This window comes from Akebia trifoliata, chromosome 5 (assembly GCF_017979445.1).
Source record: "Akebia trifoliata isolate Shusen 1 chromosome 5, ASM1797944v1, whole genome shotgun sequence".
NCBI classification, from domain to species: domain Eukaryota; kingdom Viridiplantae; phylum Streptophyta; class Magnoliopsida; order Ranunculales; family Lardizabalaceae; genus Akebia; species Akebia trifoliata.
In genome coordinates this window covers 26,793,845-26,813,026 of record NC_141379.1, presented here as the reverse complement: position 1 = coordinate 26,813,026, position 19,182 = coordinate 26,793,845, and the positions used below count along the sequence as shown (strand labels likewise).

General features: G+C 35.2%; 2 protein-coding genes across 12 annotated transcripts; one reads left to right on the top strand and one right to left on the bottom strand.

Moving 5' to 3' along the window:
* The first annotated feature begins 5,273 nt into the window (after nucleotides 1–5,273).
* On the top strand, nucleotides 5,274–17,950 carry LOC147401854 (G-type lectin S-receptor-like serine/threonine-protein kinase At1g67520). Its single transcript, XM_086443302.1, has 7 exons — nucleotides 5,274–6,614; nucleotides 7,696–7,800; nucleotides 7,895–8,094; nucleotides 16,298–16,508; nucleotides 16,895–17,132; nucleotides 17,296–17,446; nucleotides 17,544–17,950. Exons 1-7 carry the CDS (start codon nucleotides 5,315–5,317, stop codon nucleotides 17,850–17,852), a joined length of 2,514 nt encoding a protein of 837 aa, XP_086299428.1. The 5' UTR covers nucleotides 5,274–5,314; the 3' UTR covers nucleotides 17,853–17,950.
* LOC147401855 (T-complex protein 1 subunit alpha-like) lies at nucleotides 9,535–16,077 on the bottom strand. 11 transcript variants are annotated; one of them, XM_086443319.1, is made up of 8 exons: nucleotides 15,776–16,075; nucleotides 14,944–15,115; nucleotides 13,748–13,819; nucleotides 11,867–11,943; nucleotides 11,706–11,739; nucleotides 10,472–10,621; nucleotides 9,795–9,854; nucleotides 9,535–9,702 (listed from the first exon to the last, which is right to left on the bottom strand). In XM_086443319.1, exons 4-8 carry the CDS (start codon nucleotides 11,932–11,934, stop codon nucleotides 9,655–9,657), a joined length of 360 nt encoding a protein of 119 aa, XP_086299445.1. In that variant the 5' UTR covers nucleotides 11,935–11,943; nucleotides 13,748–13,819; nucleotides 14,944–15,115; nucleotides 15,776–16,075; the 3' UTR covers nucleotides 9,535–9,654. The 11 variants fall into 11 exon arrangements, 10 of the variants coding, with proteins under 10 accessions (XP_086299445.1, XP_086299448.1, XP_086299443.1 ...); XM_086443322.1 differs by having other exon boundaries at nucleotides 9,535–9,689; nucleotides 11,867–11,954; nucleotides 14,921–15,115; nucleotides 15,776–16,074; XM_086443317.1 differs by having other exon boundaries at nucleotides 11,867–11,949; nucleotides 14,921–15,115; nucleotides 15,776–16,074.
* Nucleotides 17,951–19,182: the final 1,232 nt, after the last annotated feature.

Sequence of the window (19,182 nt, the reverse complement as noted above, 5' to 3'; positions counted from 1 at the left end):
CTCTCTAGATTTCATGGAAAAACTAGATAAGAAAAAATTAATTTGGGTTGCATCCAAGGTTTTGAAAATGGACGGTTGCATAACTTCACCCAAATTAAAAATTAAAATTCAAGTGAAAAATAACTTATTTTTTTGTGATTTGTTTCTATAGTTCATAGAATTTTTTCCTCTACAACCTTGTGGTCTTGGATCATATTTTAGATGGCACAAGATTAGCTTAATGATCTTTAGAGCAATTCCAACCGGTCTCTATGGGCCTGATTGATTCAGCTGCCAGAATCTGCTGTCAGCTTCTGCTGTCAGAATCTGCTGTCAGAATCTGAGACACTGAAAAGCTTGCTTGATAGAGTTTTCTAAAAGTGCTGTGCTGTTAGAATCTGCTGTCAGAATCTGGTAATTACTGCTTGATACAGCTTCAAAAATTTGTTGTATTAGGGTAAAATGACCAAAATACCCTTAAGGTTGATAATACACCCATAATACATTAAAAATTATCAGAATACCCCTATAATTATATAATTACACTAAATATATATAAATATAATAAAATTATATAAAAATTAAAATAATTATTATTTTAATTTTAAAATGTCCATAAAAATTATAGAAAAATTTATTATTCTATAGAAATTTCGACAGCATCTCCTCTTAAAAATGGACATATGAAATTTTCCCGATAAACAAAATACCTGCATAATTCACATTGTACATAACACAATCTCAAAGTCTTATCATCAAAATGCTAGCCTCAATCATTAACATCAACATGACCGTTGGGATGTTAGGGATTCTTAAGAGCAACTCCAAGAGAGATATCCACACCCATACCCATTTATGGGTCATCAAGTGCTTATGGATCGTCACTTTGGGTATCCATGAGGAATGCATTCCAACTGATAGTCTAAATTTTTTCCCTAAAAAAAGATGGGTAAAACTAAGTGGAGTTACCTATTTTGGGTCTTGAAAATTTAATGACCTAAAAATATATTGTTGGATAGGTAGTGTGTTGGAGACTCACATTTTGACCCCACGAATCAAAATTGCAATTGAAAGGGGATGGGTAGTGGTATAGGTCATACGTTGGAGTTGATCAATTGCATGTAATTTATTAAGATTTTCATAATTAATTAATTTTTAAAGATAAATAATAATAATAAATGTTTTTGTAGTTTACATCTCTTACTAACATGATTATAGGGATATGGGAATAATGAGATTGTAATTTGATTGATTAGTATTTGAATGTAAAGATATGACATTCTTGGGTTTCCAAAATTTGGTGTCACCACTTATATTTGGCCTTCTCTCATGAGTCATAATCCAAAGGAGTGTTCCCTTTGGACTGCATGCAATGAAGAAAACAGCTTCATCTTGGTTGGGAGTCCAATGCATTTTAAACTCCTATTCAAACATGCCACGTAGATGTCGTTCATATTCTATGGGAACAAGACACCTCTTATCTTGATTTTTCTCATTATGATAATAAAGATATAGGTGCACTAAACATCAAAAAGGCAGAAGAAACCAATTTGCTTGTTATAGAATATATAGGATTATCCAGCAATTAGACGTGAAACAAATAAAAATAGAACGGATATTTCACATAGAAGTAACATCCACGCCTTCATAGACATATCAAGGGGTGCATATAGGTAACCAAGAATATATGTGAAATAGACAGATTTAACAACTTATAAAAATAAAAAAAGACAGATACAAATAGAACCTTTGGAGTACTCCACATGATAAAAGTATGAGTGTATGACCTATTTTGGAAAATCCCTAAACCAATAGAAATGTGCATGCATCAAGAAGAGAGATATTTCATTGAAAAATAAGATAGAATTAACCAGGAACATCGAACATGACTCTGTGGGATCTAAAAGGATTACATATATGAGTTGCTACAACTACGCCAAATAAAAGAGATGAAGATCATGGAAATATGCTTGAACTTATTTGCTTATAATATAATGGGGATAAAGCTTATTGCCTTAACAAATGCAGCTCAAAGTATCCAACAACTCTTGACTCAATCTTACTCAAAGGTAGGAAGCCTAGTCCATGAACGGAAGTCAACACATGCACAAAAACACGTGAGCATCTTAATAGCCACAGTTCTACACCCCCTTTTTACAGACAAGTGATAAAGGCGGGAGACAGGTCCGTGGCATTACCACTCACAGACATAACAAACTGACCAAGTTGTCGCCTATGCCATACAGCCACTTTTATTTTTCTATACACCTGTTAAAACTCAATGCCAAGAATACCCCACATAATCTGCGGCTTCACATTATAAGTGCACACAATCCCAAATTCCCAATCAAATGCCCAAAATTCTGAGTAAGGAATCAACCAATTAAAATGGTGAATTAACAAATTGATCGGTGATTAGTATCCCCACCCTTTTAGCCTCAAAATTTTATCTTCTTCAACCTTCAAATATCAAGAACAGGATAGGTTTTTTAGAGAAGTTGAAGAAACCCAAAAAACATCATTTGTATAATCCCCAAATTCTTGGCTACTATGCCCAATAGTAATTGCTGAACTCGAACTTGGCTACTATGCCCAATAGCAGATCTACAATAATACTATAGAATTTGGGTTTTTGTTTAAGAGAAATATAAATTTCGGTACTTCAAAATAAAATTTCCCACAAAACTACCAAGAAAGAATGAAATTCTTGTCAATTCACACCTGCTAGCATCTAGTATAAGATATTCATGATAAATTTTGGATTAGCTACAACCATAGCAACAAAGTTCAAATTCGAAAACTATTCAACAGGGAGTCAGTTTGATATCATTAGCATAAATCAAATAAAATTCAAAAGAAAAAAATTCATAGATTATAAAAATAACCTCCCTAAAAGCCCCATCTTGTCATTGTAAATTGATGGTACAATCTGAGCTGAAGTGGGATGGGTAGCAATTAATCGGCAACTCCCTGATTAATTCGTTGATTCTCCAATTTAATCAATCAGACCCTTATTCAGAGAAATTTTCAAAATTTCAGAGAAAAAACACCAAATTTTGTGACAATGGCTACAAAGCTAAAAAAACTGGGAACCTAAACACACATCAAAAATAAAAAAGTTGAAGAACTTTTTAATTAGACTTAAAATCTCATAAGATCCATTCTAGATTAACATTCATGAATTTTCTAAGATCAACTGAAGTACTGAAAATTTGAATTAACAGATTCCCAAGAATACAATTCTCATAATTTCACAATTTTCATTCTAAATTAACCTAATTTAGCACTCAAACACACCCTGGATGAACAAAAACATGAAAATATACTCCTTTTTAAACTCTATCTATGATTAGTGTTTGGAAGACAAATCTAAAAGTATGATAGAAATCAAGCATACTGATCATACCAACAGCTACAGAGATCAAAAAAACCAAATTTGTTTCTGTAGAATTTCAGATATGATTTCAAAAAACAAAAACAAAATTAAAACCAAACCTTTCTAAAGAATTCTGAGCTTACTCAAAGATTGCAAAGAACCCTCATTCAAGAAAGAATCCTTTCGATAGGCAAATTCCAAACCCTAAGAATCAGAGACTTACCTATATCGTTTTTCGATCGCGAACGGGGTCGTCAATGGCATCTATCATGGTTGCCGTCGTTAAATGAAAACAGGGTCTTCGATGGGTTTGGGTTGAACGAAAATAGCGTCGTCGTCGTCGATGGGTTTGGGTTGAACAAAGAAAGAGAGAGAGAGAGAGAGAGAGAGAGAGAGAGAGAGAGAGAGCGCGCGCGAGAGAGCGCTGTGTGAGCTCTGTCGACAGAGAAGAGAAGAGAAGAAGAGAAGAAAACAAGATGAGGGTGTTTGCGTCTTTTCATTTGAGCCGTTTTTCGGTCTTCGCTTCTCCCGCAAACGCGAAAAAAAAAAAGCTCCTCAAACCCGCTTCACATATTTGCGTTTCAAAACGCAATTTAGGGCCGCAAATTTGAAACGCACTTTCAGGTCGTGTTTGATTGAGCTTCAAAACGCAGCTTCTTACCGCAAACGCTAGAAAATCCGCGTTTTGAAGCGCAATCAATCGCCCCCTATATCTCTATATTTAGAGATAGAGACTTTCAAACCAAGTTCCAACCGGTCTCTTAATTTCTGACACACCCTCTAAATCGCCATTCATGTCTCTAGGATTGGAGACGAAGCCAAAAAATAGAAATGGTCTCTATTTCACTATTCCTTTTGTACAAATACCAATTGTGTCCCCATCATTTTACATAAATGTCATTCTTAATTTTTTTTTTCAATAAAAATATGTTTTAAGTATAATTTTTGTCCCTTATTTATTTGCAATTACCATTATTCAAATTTTTTAATTTTTTTTATTAAATATTTATAAAAATATTTTAAACTCAGATTTAATCAATTTTTCAATCAGATTTGACAAAAAATTGTAATAAAAAATAAATTTGATCATGAATATTCAATTTCTTTTTGTAATAAATGAAATTAATTTAAATGTTTATATTTGTATTTATCTACTAAACATAAGATGATCAGACCAAATTTGATTTCTCATTCAATTGGTGGGTTTTTATTTATTTTATTTAAATTGGGGTGTAACAAGTAAAGTTGGGTTGTCAATAGTATTTTTCTTTTTCTTTTTAATATTTAACTTGGGGTGTAACAAGTAAAATTAGTTTGTCAATAGCAATTTATTATTATTATTTTTTTAATATTTAACTTAATTGGGATGTAACAAGTAAAGTTTGGTTGTTAATAATAAGTTTTTATTTTTTATTATATGAATAATAAATTAGAGACGTAAATAGTAATTTAGAGGATGTGATCCTCAAATTCGTTTAGGTTTGGAGGAGAGAATCATCATTAAAGTGTGAAAATATGTCAAAATAGAGATCCGGTCGAATTGCTTAGTAAGATTTCAAATCGTATTAAATTAAAAAAGATAGTTGTATTCAAGTTTTAATGTGAAGGTAGGAATCCAAATTTTGGCGTCCCACAACTTTTAAGCTTCTCTTATTATACATGTATGTTTGTTATAGTCACAGATGTTTTTCATCGAACTATCAATTATACCTCGCTGAAAAGTAATTATGAGATAAGTGCCGCGTAAAAATGTCTCCCCCCACCCCCAATGTTAGTCCAAACATGACTCATTGATTAATTATTTTTGTGGAATAATCGTTGTTGAGGGCATATGCCTGACCTGACCTGACCCGACCCGGCCCTCGTTTGACCAATTAGATTGAGGTAAGTGAAGCATGTCATCAATTTAAAAAGACTGATAGACATTTTATTTTTCTGCAAATGTCTCCGTACTAAATAATGACTATCTTCATCATCATCAGAAGAAGGCACCTCAGAATGAATGGTGCAATTCTCTTACTCATCTTCAGTTTCCATTGCTTTTCTGTCCAACCATCATCATCATCTCATGCCTCAGCAGCAAACTCCATCTCAAAAGGCCAACAACTAAGGGACTTTGAGAAATTAGTTTCTCCTAACGGTATCTTCGAATTAGGATTCTTTAGTCCCGGATCTTCCAAGAGCCATTACTTAGGGATATGGTTCAAACACCAGGGATTTTATTCTCGGCCAGTGTGGGTCGCCAATCGTAACACTCCAATCCCTGATTCAACTGGTGTTCTTAATATTGAAGATGATGGAAGATTGAAAATCATTTATGGTGGAAGTGAGGGTCGCACCATCTTCTTCATTTCTGAGGAATTATCATCAACTAATAGTAACACAACTGCTACTCTATTAGATTCTGGCAATTTTGTTTTAACAGAACCCAATTTTAATGGAACAGGAGTGCGGGTTTTGTGGCAGAGCTTCGATTATCCTACAGATACACTTCTCTCTGGGATGAAATTAGGGATGAATCTAAAGACTGGGCATAATTGGTCGCTTACTTCGTGGTTAAGCGACCAAGTTCCTGCTTCCGGGGCTTGTACTCTTGCCATGGTTGACAACAATGGTACGACCCAATTGGTCATCTCCAGGCGATGGCCGGCTTATTATATGAGTGGAATTTCTCGTCCACCAGCAATTTACTGGAGGAGTGGCGTCTGGACTGGGCGAGCATTCGAAAACTTACTTGGATTAACATCCCTCTCGAAAGGTTCTTCCTTTCCCGACGAATACGATTTCAGCTTTGTTTCTAATAAAGATGACAAGTACTTCAATTATTCTTCTAAGTTGGTTAATTATTCTTCTAATGTGTTTAGTGAGCCTTCAATTTTAATATTGGTGATGAGTTCGTTGGGGGAACTCCAGGTGTTTGAGCAGTCCTATTCTTCGTTTGACACACATCCTCCATTAATAAAATGTGAAACTGATAGGGATCAGACACCTGGATGTGTGGATCATGACCCATCGGAGTGCAGGAGTGGTCACGAGCACTTCCAGCGAAGAAGAGGTGTTATGTTTGGTCCTGGTCATGGTTCTGGTAACTCAAGTCTGGGTCTCATTGATTGTGATACCCAGTGCAGGAGCGATTGTTCCTGTATCGCTTATGCTACTATGAACAATGACGGGACGGGATGCAATTTCTGGAGTACTGGAGCAGGGCTTGATGGAAATAGTGATGGATCCATTATTTATATTCTTCCTTCGCGACAAGGTATGTCAATAAGAATCTTATAATTTATTTATTTGTATAAATGTTAACGATAAAGGGTAAGGTTGGGGCCATTAAATTTACATAGGATTGAAGTAGCGCATAGCACAGAGGTGCATCCTTCTTTTATTATAATCAACCATTTTCTTATCATGGCTCTAAAAAAATTGAAAAACATTTAGAATTCACCTCCGATGGGATGGTCACATAGCTGAAAATTGGGATAACAAAATTTTTATTTATGATGGCTAGTTGAATCCTTGCCTAACTTTTCGCATGTTCCCATTTCTTCAGAAGCTCCGTTGTTTTTTGATCGTTCCTTGGGTCAAATGGCCAAAAACTTTTGCCAAATTGCCTACAAACTCATTACTAGAAAGGGGGCTAACACGTCACCGCTATTGATATGGGACCCGCAAATAGGAGTGCAAATAGCAAGGACGTAAGCGTAGATCAACTCATACATTTAAACTCAAATAATTTGTATATATGAACTCCATTGGGTTAGTAATATGCTCAACAAATTTCCCTAACTAAAAAATTAGTTTTTTTCCTAAAATTATGTCTTATTGATAGGTAAAGAAGAAATAGTAATAAGAAATTAGAGAACAAAAAGGGGGGAGGCCAAGCTGGTCCACATGGTTATGTCCTCTTTAAGTCAGCTACTATCGATTTCCTCTATTTAAGTCGTCTAGATGTTTTCATAATTTATCAATATTGATTGTGATACTTCACATGAACTTGATCCAAATATTAATTTATATTGAAGTTTAAAACTTTTAGTGTACCCCAAAATAATGATGAAGGGATGGACCAAACACACATGCAATTTGGAATCCCATCACTTTTTAAGAGGAAGATAAAACTGACATGTATGGAAATAGTAACAAAAATTTTGAAGGAACATTGCATCCCTCAATTAAAGATATTGCTCATGACAGTTAAATAGTGAAATATAATTCAGGTTTTTTATCACAGTATTTAGAAATTAGAACAAGGTTGTATACAAAGAGGGTATATATAAGAAATGATTTTAAATTATTTAATGTGATTGTAAATAAGTATATGATTTTGTTCTTCTACACAGGTAAGAAATGGTGGATATGGTTCGTCATTATAATTGCAATTGCTTTGATAATGTCCCTTTTGGTCTTCTTAAGCAACTTGCAGAGGAAAAAACTCAAAGTAAAGGGTAAACTCCCATAATCAAATGATTAGTAAAGACTCTATTGAGGTACATTTGAGCTACAAATCATTTTGATCCCCTTATTATTGTACCCAAACAGGAGAAATAGAGATGGATGAAGAAAAGTTATTACTTGAATTAGGAACTCTACCTTCTAGCAGTGACACAAGTCTGCTCGGAAGACACGGAAAGAAGGGTCATGAGTTGATTCTATTCAATTTTGAGAGCATAGTGGCTGCCACTGATAATTTCTCATCTACAAATAAGCTCGGAGAGGGTGGATTTGGACCAGTTTACAAGGTAATTTTTTTAGATAGGGAAGTTAAATGATTTGTTATACTGACTACTACTATGCTAGTATGGGGTAATACTAGTTGTGCCTGGTTTTGGTAAACCTTGTGAGCGTGGTTTGTTTTTTTCTTTAATTTTTTTTTTATAATGCCGAGTTTCCCACATCCGTTTGGGATGTGGAGTACTCCTCACGGTTGCACACCCCGACCCCTAAAAGGTTTCCCACCGTGCAGCAGGATAAATTTTCTGATACTGCTAGAAAATGGAGAGTAAAAATAGGAAAATTTTACTCTTTGTTGACCTACATACCAAAAACCACCTTGATCCATGATTTTCAATAAATTGATCTGAGTAAACTACTCAAATACAATGGCTTAAAATTACCCAAGAAAAATGCTTTTAACTCAATCTCCAAAAATCACAATCAAGCTGATTTATGGTGCATTGGGCCATAAAAGGGTGGGCTGAACTTTCATGTGGTCAATGACTCAAAACAAATGCTACATGTAGTGTTTTGTATGTCTGCATATATTAAAATGTGGATACTAGCTTGGCTTCAAAGTTAAACTCGGATGTGACAAACCAATCAAGCCATCACGATAATGATAACTTGAAGGAAGTTGTAGTCTCTCCATCTGGGAGATCACTGTCACACCTTTTTTGCAGCTCCTAAACATATCAAGTGTACCATTCAAGCTAAGGTGAAAATGTACAATTCATTGTTGGTGGTTAACTCGAAATCCATTGCTAAAATCCGCACTTACCAGAATCAAACATGGTTAATTAGATTACAATTTATATCCACTATGAAAATTTTATTTCTTACAGCGAATAAGTAGTTGTTTACCACTACAGTAAAATAGGGTTATAGCGACGGTCGTGACCGTCGCTATAGAGTAAAAAACAGTCGCAAAAAGCATCTAGAGACGACCAAGGGGGCCGTCGGTACTCGTCGCTAATAGTGCCATCGCTGTATCTTATATCGACGGCCACTATTCACTAAAACGTCGTTAGGTGCAGGACTTATAGCGACAGCCTATATTGGCCGTCGCTATAGGCTTTCTTTTTTTTTTTTAATTTTGATCTTTAACTACGGTTTTGGCCGTCGCTGTAGAAGTTTTTGAAAAATAAAAATTTTAATTCTACACCAGCCCCCTCATGTATTGCTGAATATTGGAGATACCCCTATGTTTTGAAATTAATGACCTTGACCCTAGACATCAGCATTGCTGAATATGTTGTGAAATTGTTACCAATTACTGGATTGTGATACAAATTGTCACCAGACATCCTTGATGAGCTATTGATTTTACTTTTACGTTACAAAATTTAATAGACATTGAGTAATTAAAACCACTTGTCATCAATTATGACACGTTAAACTCCTTTCATGTAATTGCTAAATGAATGGGTAAGAACCAGAATGCTTGCATGGTAAGAATACAAGGCTAAAAAACGGTTGAAAATGGAAATTACTTTTCTGGAATGGGTAATGTGAGGTTATTACTACATAGTTAATACAGAAGAAAAAATATAACTAAAACAAAAACAAATTGAAACCTAACAAACCTAAAACCTCAGCAAACAACAGACTGCTTCTTCACCTACATGTAAAGACTGCAAGGAGAAAAAGTAAGATATCAGATAAATTGAAGCAAGATAGAAGATAACAGAGACAATTTGTGATAAGAGTACTGTGTCAAGACTACCTGGTTTGCCATCTTCTGCGAGTATCTAAGAAAGTGTGATGGTGACCATGACTGATCAGCCTAACAAAAAGAAGAAACAAATTCGTGGAATTAAACCATTTGATCTTGTATACGGAAGTCTAGAGAAATAGCTCAAAATCCAAATGGCAACAAACAATAAACTAAGAAAGTGTCAGCTGAGATGGTTTGGGCATGTTCAAATGGCAACAAAAAATTTATGACCATATTTCCCCAAAGAGTCGTGACTTTCTAACTCTCCTTCTGACACACATCCTGATGTGGCATTTGCATTTGTAACAAGAACCACTACCACCCAATACATGTAGACTACGTTTGCAATTATCAAACCCGCACATTGCCCTTAAATTAACTCTGTATCACATAGGATATTTTCTCATGCATAAACACCTAAAACCATAACGCCTATACTCACTGTCCCCCCATGCTCATGAAAAAAAGAAAGGAAATAGAAAAACACTAGTTAAGCAATAGAGGCAATGTAGACATCACATGAGGATAAAGACCGTATGACGAAACCACCACAACAAATGATCAAGAGATACTGCTGTCATATTACTCTGAATGACATTGTGGAGCTGACTCAACGTAACAATGGTGTAGACAACATAGACCTAACACAGGACAACAAAGTAGAGAGAACCAAACCTTCAACTCACCCCAGTAATGGAAGACATGTCAACTTTGTATAGTGTTTTTATCATAATCACATCATCATCAGCTATGCGCTCTTCCACCACTTCATCCGCAGATCCAAGGAGTGACGAATCAAATGTTTTGTTTCCTTCCATATTAGCAAATGTTGAAACCTGCCAAAGAAGGATCATGGAGCAAGCACAAGATAGCCAGGATAAAGTAAGAATGCGAAAATTATTGGAGATGAGATGTAAGAAAAAAGAGTATAAAAAAAAAACAACAATCTCAGGAACATCAATGCCTTGTCAATCTGTTTAAAGCCAGGTCTTTTCTATTATATTTTAGTCACAATACATGTTTAGGCTAAAATGAATCTTACAATCATATCAACATTCTAGTAATAAATATAATAGAAAAAAAATGCTTAGGGTATAAATGTTTAATTAGATAATAATATTTTAGTTGGGGATGACATCAAGCACATCTAATATTTATTATAAAAAAAATTGTAATAATCTTCAATGATATCTACAAACCAGGTAGCATAGGCCATAGGTATAGATCAATGTTCCCAAAGGAGTTGGAGGCTTATGTCGTCGCCCCAACACAAGGCTCTCATAACATGGTCTAAGGCTTACGAAAGGATTTCCTATAGAAGGTTTACTCCTTGGCGTAGTTTAAAAATAACTTTACGCAGTTTAAAATATCACATGCACAGCTATGTACACATGTACTCCATGGATATGAGAGGCTTAGAATAGTTGGACATGAACATAATGGGAAGGGACATTCAACAATGTCTCAGCCTTCTGAAGTCGTCACTATCATCATGCCTAACAAATATTCGGGTTGGCGACATCAAATCCTATTTCTCCATTCAACACAATCTAGAGCCAAATCTCCAGTATAGCTTTCTGAGGTGAAAACATCATACATATGATGTATCATATATCATAACCTCTCTAAGGTGAAACATCGTATCTATATGATGTATCGTATAATGTAACCATGCAGGTGAGAAAAATGGAAAATACGGCAGATGCTGCTATAAGAGAAGGATCTTCAGGAACTCATACTCAACCAAAGACAATTCTGCTAGATAATTGGCCAAGAACTCCAACTCTAGACTTGGGGCCTACAAATCAGATTGTAAATTTGCGAGCTAGATTGTTTCTAAACAGAAATCAAAATGTGAAATCTTTTTTTCATTTGGATGTAGCTATGTAAGTTGGATATGATGGAAACCAGATAATTTACCTTATAAGAAGCTTGAGTCTCTCGAAGGAATCGCCTACAAAAAAGAAAAATAAGAGGAAAAATATGAGGGAAGAAGAGTGCATCATAAACTTCAGTGGAACTACATTAGGAGAAATTCATTCAGTAATTGATAGGAAAGAATTGGGATAAGCTGAGGTCACCTGAGGAAGGTCTGTATGGTTGGTGTTAATAGTTGGAAGCCCAAACAGTTAAGCACTTGAGTCTCCATTTTAAGTACCTGTTACTTTACTAAACAGTCAAGCAAACTGATCAAGAAACAATCTATGGGTCCATACGCAATATTGTGTAAATGGATTAGATTCTATGAAATTAAGCAGATAGACAAACAAAACTACCACTACACATATAGATCCAACAGAAAAGGCTTCACAGTTAAAATTTTATGTGACAAGTTAAATTATTACAATCTAAAAATTTGTTAAATTTAATAAATAAATAAAATAAATAGCAAAACCAAGATCAAAAGCACATACACTAGTAAACAATACATTTCAATGGCGTCCAACTTCCTAAATTCATCCACAAACTTGATTATAACAATTTTAAGATTTTTGATTAAAAGGGATGACACCACATGAATTGGATTCAATCCCTATCCAGCATCTTGTAATCTTAATAGTTTATATATATATAGAAGTATCTAACATGATGTAAAACCTTTTTAAGGTTGAAAGGAGCTCCCCTCGTATATGTGGGAGTCTCAAAAGGACTTTGGGCACTTCTGCATAGCATTTGACATATCTAGGAACTATCCTCACAGTGAACATCCCATTAGTTGAAGATTATGTCTTCAAGTGGGAGGCTCTTTGCAATGATTAATCTTTAGCTTTGTTGTTGTGGGCTGTTTTATTGTTTCTCTTTGTCACTTTTTTCTTTGTTTTTTCTTCTTTTTGTCTTGGGTAGGGGCCACCTCAGCCTCTAGTCTTTTTAATCAATAAAATCTTATACTTATCTACAAAAAAAAAAAAACCAAGTTCAACTTCTTTCATCCAAGAAATTGCAAAGATATGCAACAGAAAATAAGCAAGAATATGCATAAGTGCCAGAGAATTGTGAACCCCTAGACAGGCATTGGTATACAATAACAGGGCAAGAGGCAGAATCACGCCCCACAAGCCGGAAAAGACATCCATACAAGCTAGTGCAATGAGACCACACAAGTTCAGACATACTCAGAAAATTTAATTAGAAAAAGCTTGCCTTAAGCGCCATGTCATCAACTCACCCCATTTCTGGTTTTGCTGCCCATGACAAAAATGTCACGACATCTTTCCCTTTGATAAATGAGCTTTCAGGCTTTGATAAATTAAATTTTCATGCAGGCTTGAGATGAAATTAATGTATCCAAATGTAACTGAAATAGTATAGTGTACATAAAAAATTACCTCTGGTCTATGAGTGGGATCTAACCACCAGATTTATATAAATTTAGTAGAATGAAAAGGGGCTTCAACGAAATACAAGAACCACTACCACCCAATACATGTAGACTACGTTTGCAATTATCAAACTCGCACATTGCCCTTTAATTAACTCTGTATCACATAGCATATTTTCTCATGCATAAACACCTAAAACCATAACGCCTACACTCACTGTCCCCCCATGCTCATGAAACAAATAAAGGAAATAGAAAAACACTAGCTAAGCAATAGAGGCAATGTAGACACCACATGAGGGTAAAGACCATATGACAAAACCACCACAACAAATGATCAAGAGATACTGCTAGCATATTACTCTGAATGACATTGTGGAGCTGACTCAACCTAACCATGGTCATATGTTTTATGTACCAAAACATAATCCAATATTATGAGTTTAGTTTAGTTTAGGTCAGTACTATTAGTTTAGTATTTCATACAACTTCAAAATGAACTGCAGATAAAAAATAATCCAATACAGATATAGGCCACCATTGGTAGTTTAGTATTTCATAAACGGGAAAATAATAAAAGGGCTAACTCCAAGAAAATTATATCAACATGACTAAGTTAACATAAGCCTTTGATAGAACTTACTTGTGGAGAAGGAGAAAAACTCCACACAAGATAAATGTGCCCATAACAAGAATCCACCCAATGACCACCAAACTGCAGCCATTTAACATACAAGCACTTGATGAGGGGAGAAAAAAACATAGTGAAAAGAAATAGGTTTATTAATGCCACACTGAGTTTTTTTAGTTATTTTGTCCCATTGAGTTAGAAAATCAGCACTATTAAACAAAATATCTTACAAATACTGAAGTGTGATTCATCCCACAACTGATGAAGCTGATAAGCATGCAAAAGCAAGATGTGGATTTGGCATGATTATTTTTCCGTGGGGAGCGCGGGGGGGGGGGGGGGGGAGAGACAAAATTGTAGAAAGGAGAAGTGTACATAATAGAGTTGAAATGGAGAAAGAGTACCAGCATAAAAAGAAGGATTCAAATCACTCAATTGAAAAACCACTTATCAAGACTTGGACATCACACCATGTAATGTAGCACAAGGTGCAAAGCCACCATAAACAATTGTTTTCATTACATTATTAAAAAAAAAAATTTAATTAAAAGAAAGAAATATAAGGAGTATTGGTACAGGGTTGAATGGCATCCTAAGAGAATGCCTAATCCTACTTTAAATGTCCTAGGATTCTTCTAGAGTTTCTTGAGTACTAACTTGTCTGACTAAAATAAGAAACTATCCTAAGAGAATGCCTAATCCTACTTTAAATGTCCTAGGATTCTTCTAGAGTTTCTTGAGTACTAACTTGTCTGACTAAAATAAGAAACTAGTTAAAAAAAAAAACTAATTTTAGATATTTAGAAAATCTGGTTTCTAGTGGTCTCCACTCACAAGCTGAATGAGCTGAGCTATGAAATATACCGGACACCCAGTGGGCTGGTGGTTGGGATAATGAATGGCCTAGGCAATTTTGATCAGCTCATGTGTCTACTTCTAAAATCATTTTAGAATTCATAACAATTACCACACCTATCACATTTACAACTGACTAAAAAACATTAAAATTCCATTCAAAACAAGAAAATAACAATAAAAAATTTGAACACGTTAATACGAAAATAGTATATATAGAAAATGCACCAGTTAGTCAACTTCCAAACACTTGTCAACAATGTATTCAAAATGATAACAAACCAATTCCTTCATTACAAAATGTAGCTGAGTTAGAATAAGATAAAGTACCAGCAGCAGATTTCAGTTCATATGTGGGCACTGTAAAAGCTGGCCTTTCTCCGAGTAAAACATTTGATACAGTGGATGATATAACAGAGGCCAATATTATCATTGCAGTTGTAAATGGAGGGGAGTTTTCTGCACGAAGAGGCCTTAATACTGTTTCGATGGCAAAAAAACAACCAGCAACTGCCGCATTAAATCCTGAAAATCGAAAAGAGAATCTTAACGATTACTATATGATAGGAAATATATCCAAGGTGCCAATAATGATCTTACACTGATTAAATGAACAATTTCACATCAAGAAGTCCGATATGAGGTCACTCGAGCACGACTCTTTTTCTTATGTTTAAGGCGATCAAATCTGTGAGGTTCAATGTGAGTTTGAAAAGTAGTGTTCAACTTGTTGACAATATACTATGGTAACATAATGACTTTATGCGATTCCGGATGATTTATATTTTGTAGACAAACTAACACTAACAAAGCTTCTTTTGTTATCATCAGAGATTTATTTGTGGTGGGAGATTTATACAGATCTGAGAGTAAACTTGATAATCTGAGTGAGTTTTCAGATTTGATAAGCAGAATTGGTAAGTGATGGTCTCCTGAAATCTAATTTTGTCCAAATGAATATTAGTTAGCTATAAAAATGAGAAATTAGGGGTCTTAGTTTGAAATTTAACCAAAAATGGAATTAAAATCATTGAAATTGGGATTTTCGTTTGAAAGCAAACCAAAATTTGAACCAACGCTATAGAAATTAGGATTATACAGAAAAATCAACAAAATATGCAGAGAAATCTAGGGTTTAGGGATCGATTGAAGAGAAAAATTAACAAAATATGTATGGAAACATACCTAAATTTTCGAGGTCGAAATCAGATCGGATCTGTTTAGTTGAACCCTCACGCGTTTGAGAGATCGAGAGAGAGAGAGAGAGAGGCAGAGAGAGATCGACAGAGGCTTCGTTTTCGATTTGCAAACGAGAGAGAGATAGTGAGGCTTCGTTTTCGAGTGCCGATTCCTTCTCTACTAAAGCAATCAACGGAGATGAGAGAGAGAGAGAGAGTGAGGCTTCGTTTTCGAATTTCAGACGAGAGAGAGAGAGTTACTGATTTGTTTGAGACGAGAGACGAGAGACGGCGAGGGTGAAGAAGACGAGAGTTTCAAATAAACTTTCAACAAGAGTGAGTGAGTTAACAATTAGAGTTAGTGAGTTGAGTGAGTTAAGAGCTAGAGCTAGTGAGTTGTGCGAAATAAACGTTATATAGCGACGGTCAAACTTTGACTGTCGCTAACAGTGGTTGTGATAGCCACTTTTTCTTGTAGTGTACGTAACAGTTGACGAGTAAAATTACATAAAGATTATTATTATTTCAGGGAAATTTACAAGGGGGACAAGAAATAGCAGTGAAAACACTTTCGAGAGGTTCAGGACAAGGATTAAGGGAGTTTAAAAATGAGATTGTTCTAATTGCAAAACTCCAACACACGAATCTTGTTAGGCTTTTGGGTTGTTGCATTAAAGGAGAAGAAAAGATGTTAATATACGAGTACATGCCTAACAAAAGCTTGGACTCCTTCCTCTTTGGTTCGTTATACTTTCAATCATATCTATTAATTCATTTTCTTTTACTTCCTAATTCATCTATAAAACATGAATATTTTTTATAGTGCCATGTTTATTAAATGTATGCTTTGACTGAATATTTGCTTTATGACAACAAAATAGGATTAACTTTATTGATCAAATAACTAGGTTGAGATGCATAAAATGATGATGCCGCTAAATGCATTACAAGAAATGCAATGATTTTGATTTGTTGAGATCTCTCTAATGACTTTGCATACATAAAGCAACAATGGCAATAGCTTATCCCTTGATCCATTTCTTTAATTTTCTCTCTTTTGGACATGCATCAAGTATACTGAAAATCCAACATAGTTTGTACATGTGCAAATTTTGCTTTGTTGCAGATTCCACTGGAAGACAATTATTAGATTGGAGAAAGCGCATCAACATCATTGAAGGGATTGCACAAGGGCTTCTTTATCTTCATAAATATTCTAGATTGAGGGTGATCCATAGAGATTTAAAAGCCAGTAATATTTTATTAGATGATGAGATGAACCCAAAAATATCAGATTTTGGCATGGCAAGAATTTTTGGATTGAGAGAATCTGAAGCAAATACTAACAGAATTGTTGGGACATAGTAAGCAAAATGCAATTGTACATTTACATGCAAACATCACGTACTTTTCAATACTAACACGACCCCACGTTTTTGAATATCTGTTTTTTGCACACATAAGCTAGCACAAGCATGTATATGTTGCTTTCTAATACTAACATGTTTCATTAATGGTTGGGTCCAGTGGTTATATGTCTCCTGAGTATGCAATGCATGGTATTTTCTCTATAAAGTCGGATGTGTTTAGCTTTGGAGTGCTATTGCTTGAGATTGTGAGTGGCAAAAGGAACACTGACTTCAGTAATTCAGAATACCATCTCAATCTCATAGGATATGTAAGTTGTTAGTATAAAACCTATTTTGTTGTTAAATTTTTTTATTTTTTATGTTTTAGTTTAGTTGATAGAATAATTAAAATTATACTTGTTCCAGGCGTGGGAGTTGTGGCAAAAAGGTGCAGCTGTTGAGTTGGTGGATCCAGTGTTGGACACGTCGTGTCCCAAAGAAAAAATGTTGAGGTACATTCATGTCGGTTTCTTGTGCATACAAGAGAGTGCAATGGATAGACCAACTATGTCGGATATTGTTTCTATGTTTGCTAATGAAACCATGCTTTTTCCTACTCCGAAACAACCAGCATTTTCTTTCGAGAGAAGTGTGGCAGAGGGTAATTTAATTGAAGGTAGGCCAGAAAATTGTACCCTAAATGGTCTTACTATTTCTGTGATGGAGGCACGGTAGCGGTATGGCTTTCCTTGAAAATGAGTTGCAAACAATGGTTTTGTAAAGAAATATTTGTTTGTGTAATAGAGGTTGTTAGATGAATTTGTATTTGATAATGGTGCCTAGTAAGTTGTGTTTTTTTTTTAATGCAAAGAGGTTTTTAATACTGTAGATGGTACTGCTTGTCATGTCTGGGTGACATCTGGGAGATTATGGACCGCTGTTGAGGACCCAATCATCTTCTATTTTTAGGATGCCATTGTAATCGTGGCCTTTTGGCGTTAAGTAAGACGGAATCAGACTAGTCGTCAAACCGTCTGTCTGATGCATGCACACTCCTCCAGTTACATACTTTTGACTATCATAACCTCTTCATCGACAATGCTGCGTGGGAGGTGGATGTTTCACATGAGCAAGCCCCTACGGATAGTAGCCCTATTAGAAATGTCTGGTAGGGCAATCTAGGCATTTGTTGGAGAACCATGTAAAGGCAGGACCAAGAGAGTTTAGAAAGAGTGTTAACATTAATTTGGATCCTCGGCATACTCCTTACATTGCATCTTGTATCCCGTTGATGTTCCAATGGGCCTGTTGTTCCCTCAAACTGGGTGACAATGGGAGCGTTAAATTGTGGAGGAAAGGGATGAAAATGGCATTGAAACAAGGACTAGGAGAAAATAGGCAGAATTATTGGGAATTGGTAATTAATTGGGCTATATATATGGCTGAATAAGATTTGTTAACTCAGAAGAGGTTAACTTCTGTGAAATACATTGATCAACGACATTTTATTTGTAAAAGAGCAACAACACAAATGAGCAACAGATTTAACATTCCACCTTCAGAGAGACCTACACAGACGGTGTATTGTGTTTATTTCAAATTTTAGCCTTCGGTCAAGTTCCTTACTTTCTCGTCAACGGAGTTTTTTAGGGATAATCACAAATAATGCTAACAATAACATTTTGCACAGGCAAACACCGAATATCTATGTGATTCCTTCAGCGACATTGGTGTAGTAACCGCTATTCGTTTGCTGAGGGATAAATTCACTCAAAAGTCAAGGGTCTCTCTCTCTCTCTCTCTCTCTAAGTACTTTTGGATCGCCAATGATTGGGGGGAGGGGTTTCTTCAAATCAAAACTCTGAATCGAAGAGCTCCATTATTATATTGCTCTGACAAGTGCAAGTTTGGATTTGAATTTTTCTTTCAGCCTGCCTTTTGATAAAATTATTTCACAAATGTATACACATTGGGGTTGTTGTCTTATTTCACAATGGTTAGAGGGCTTTGGAGAAATTTCAAGCCACTCCTTCCTTAGATTTCTCACCTTTTGTCTCCAAATGTT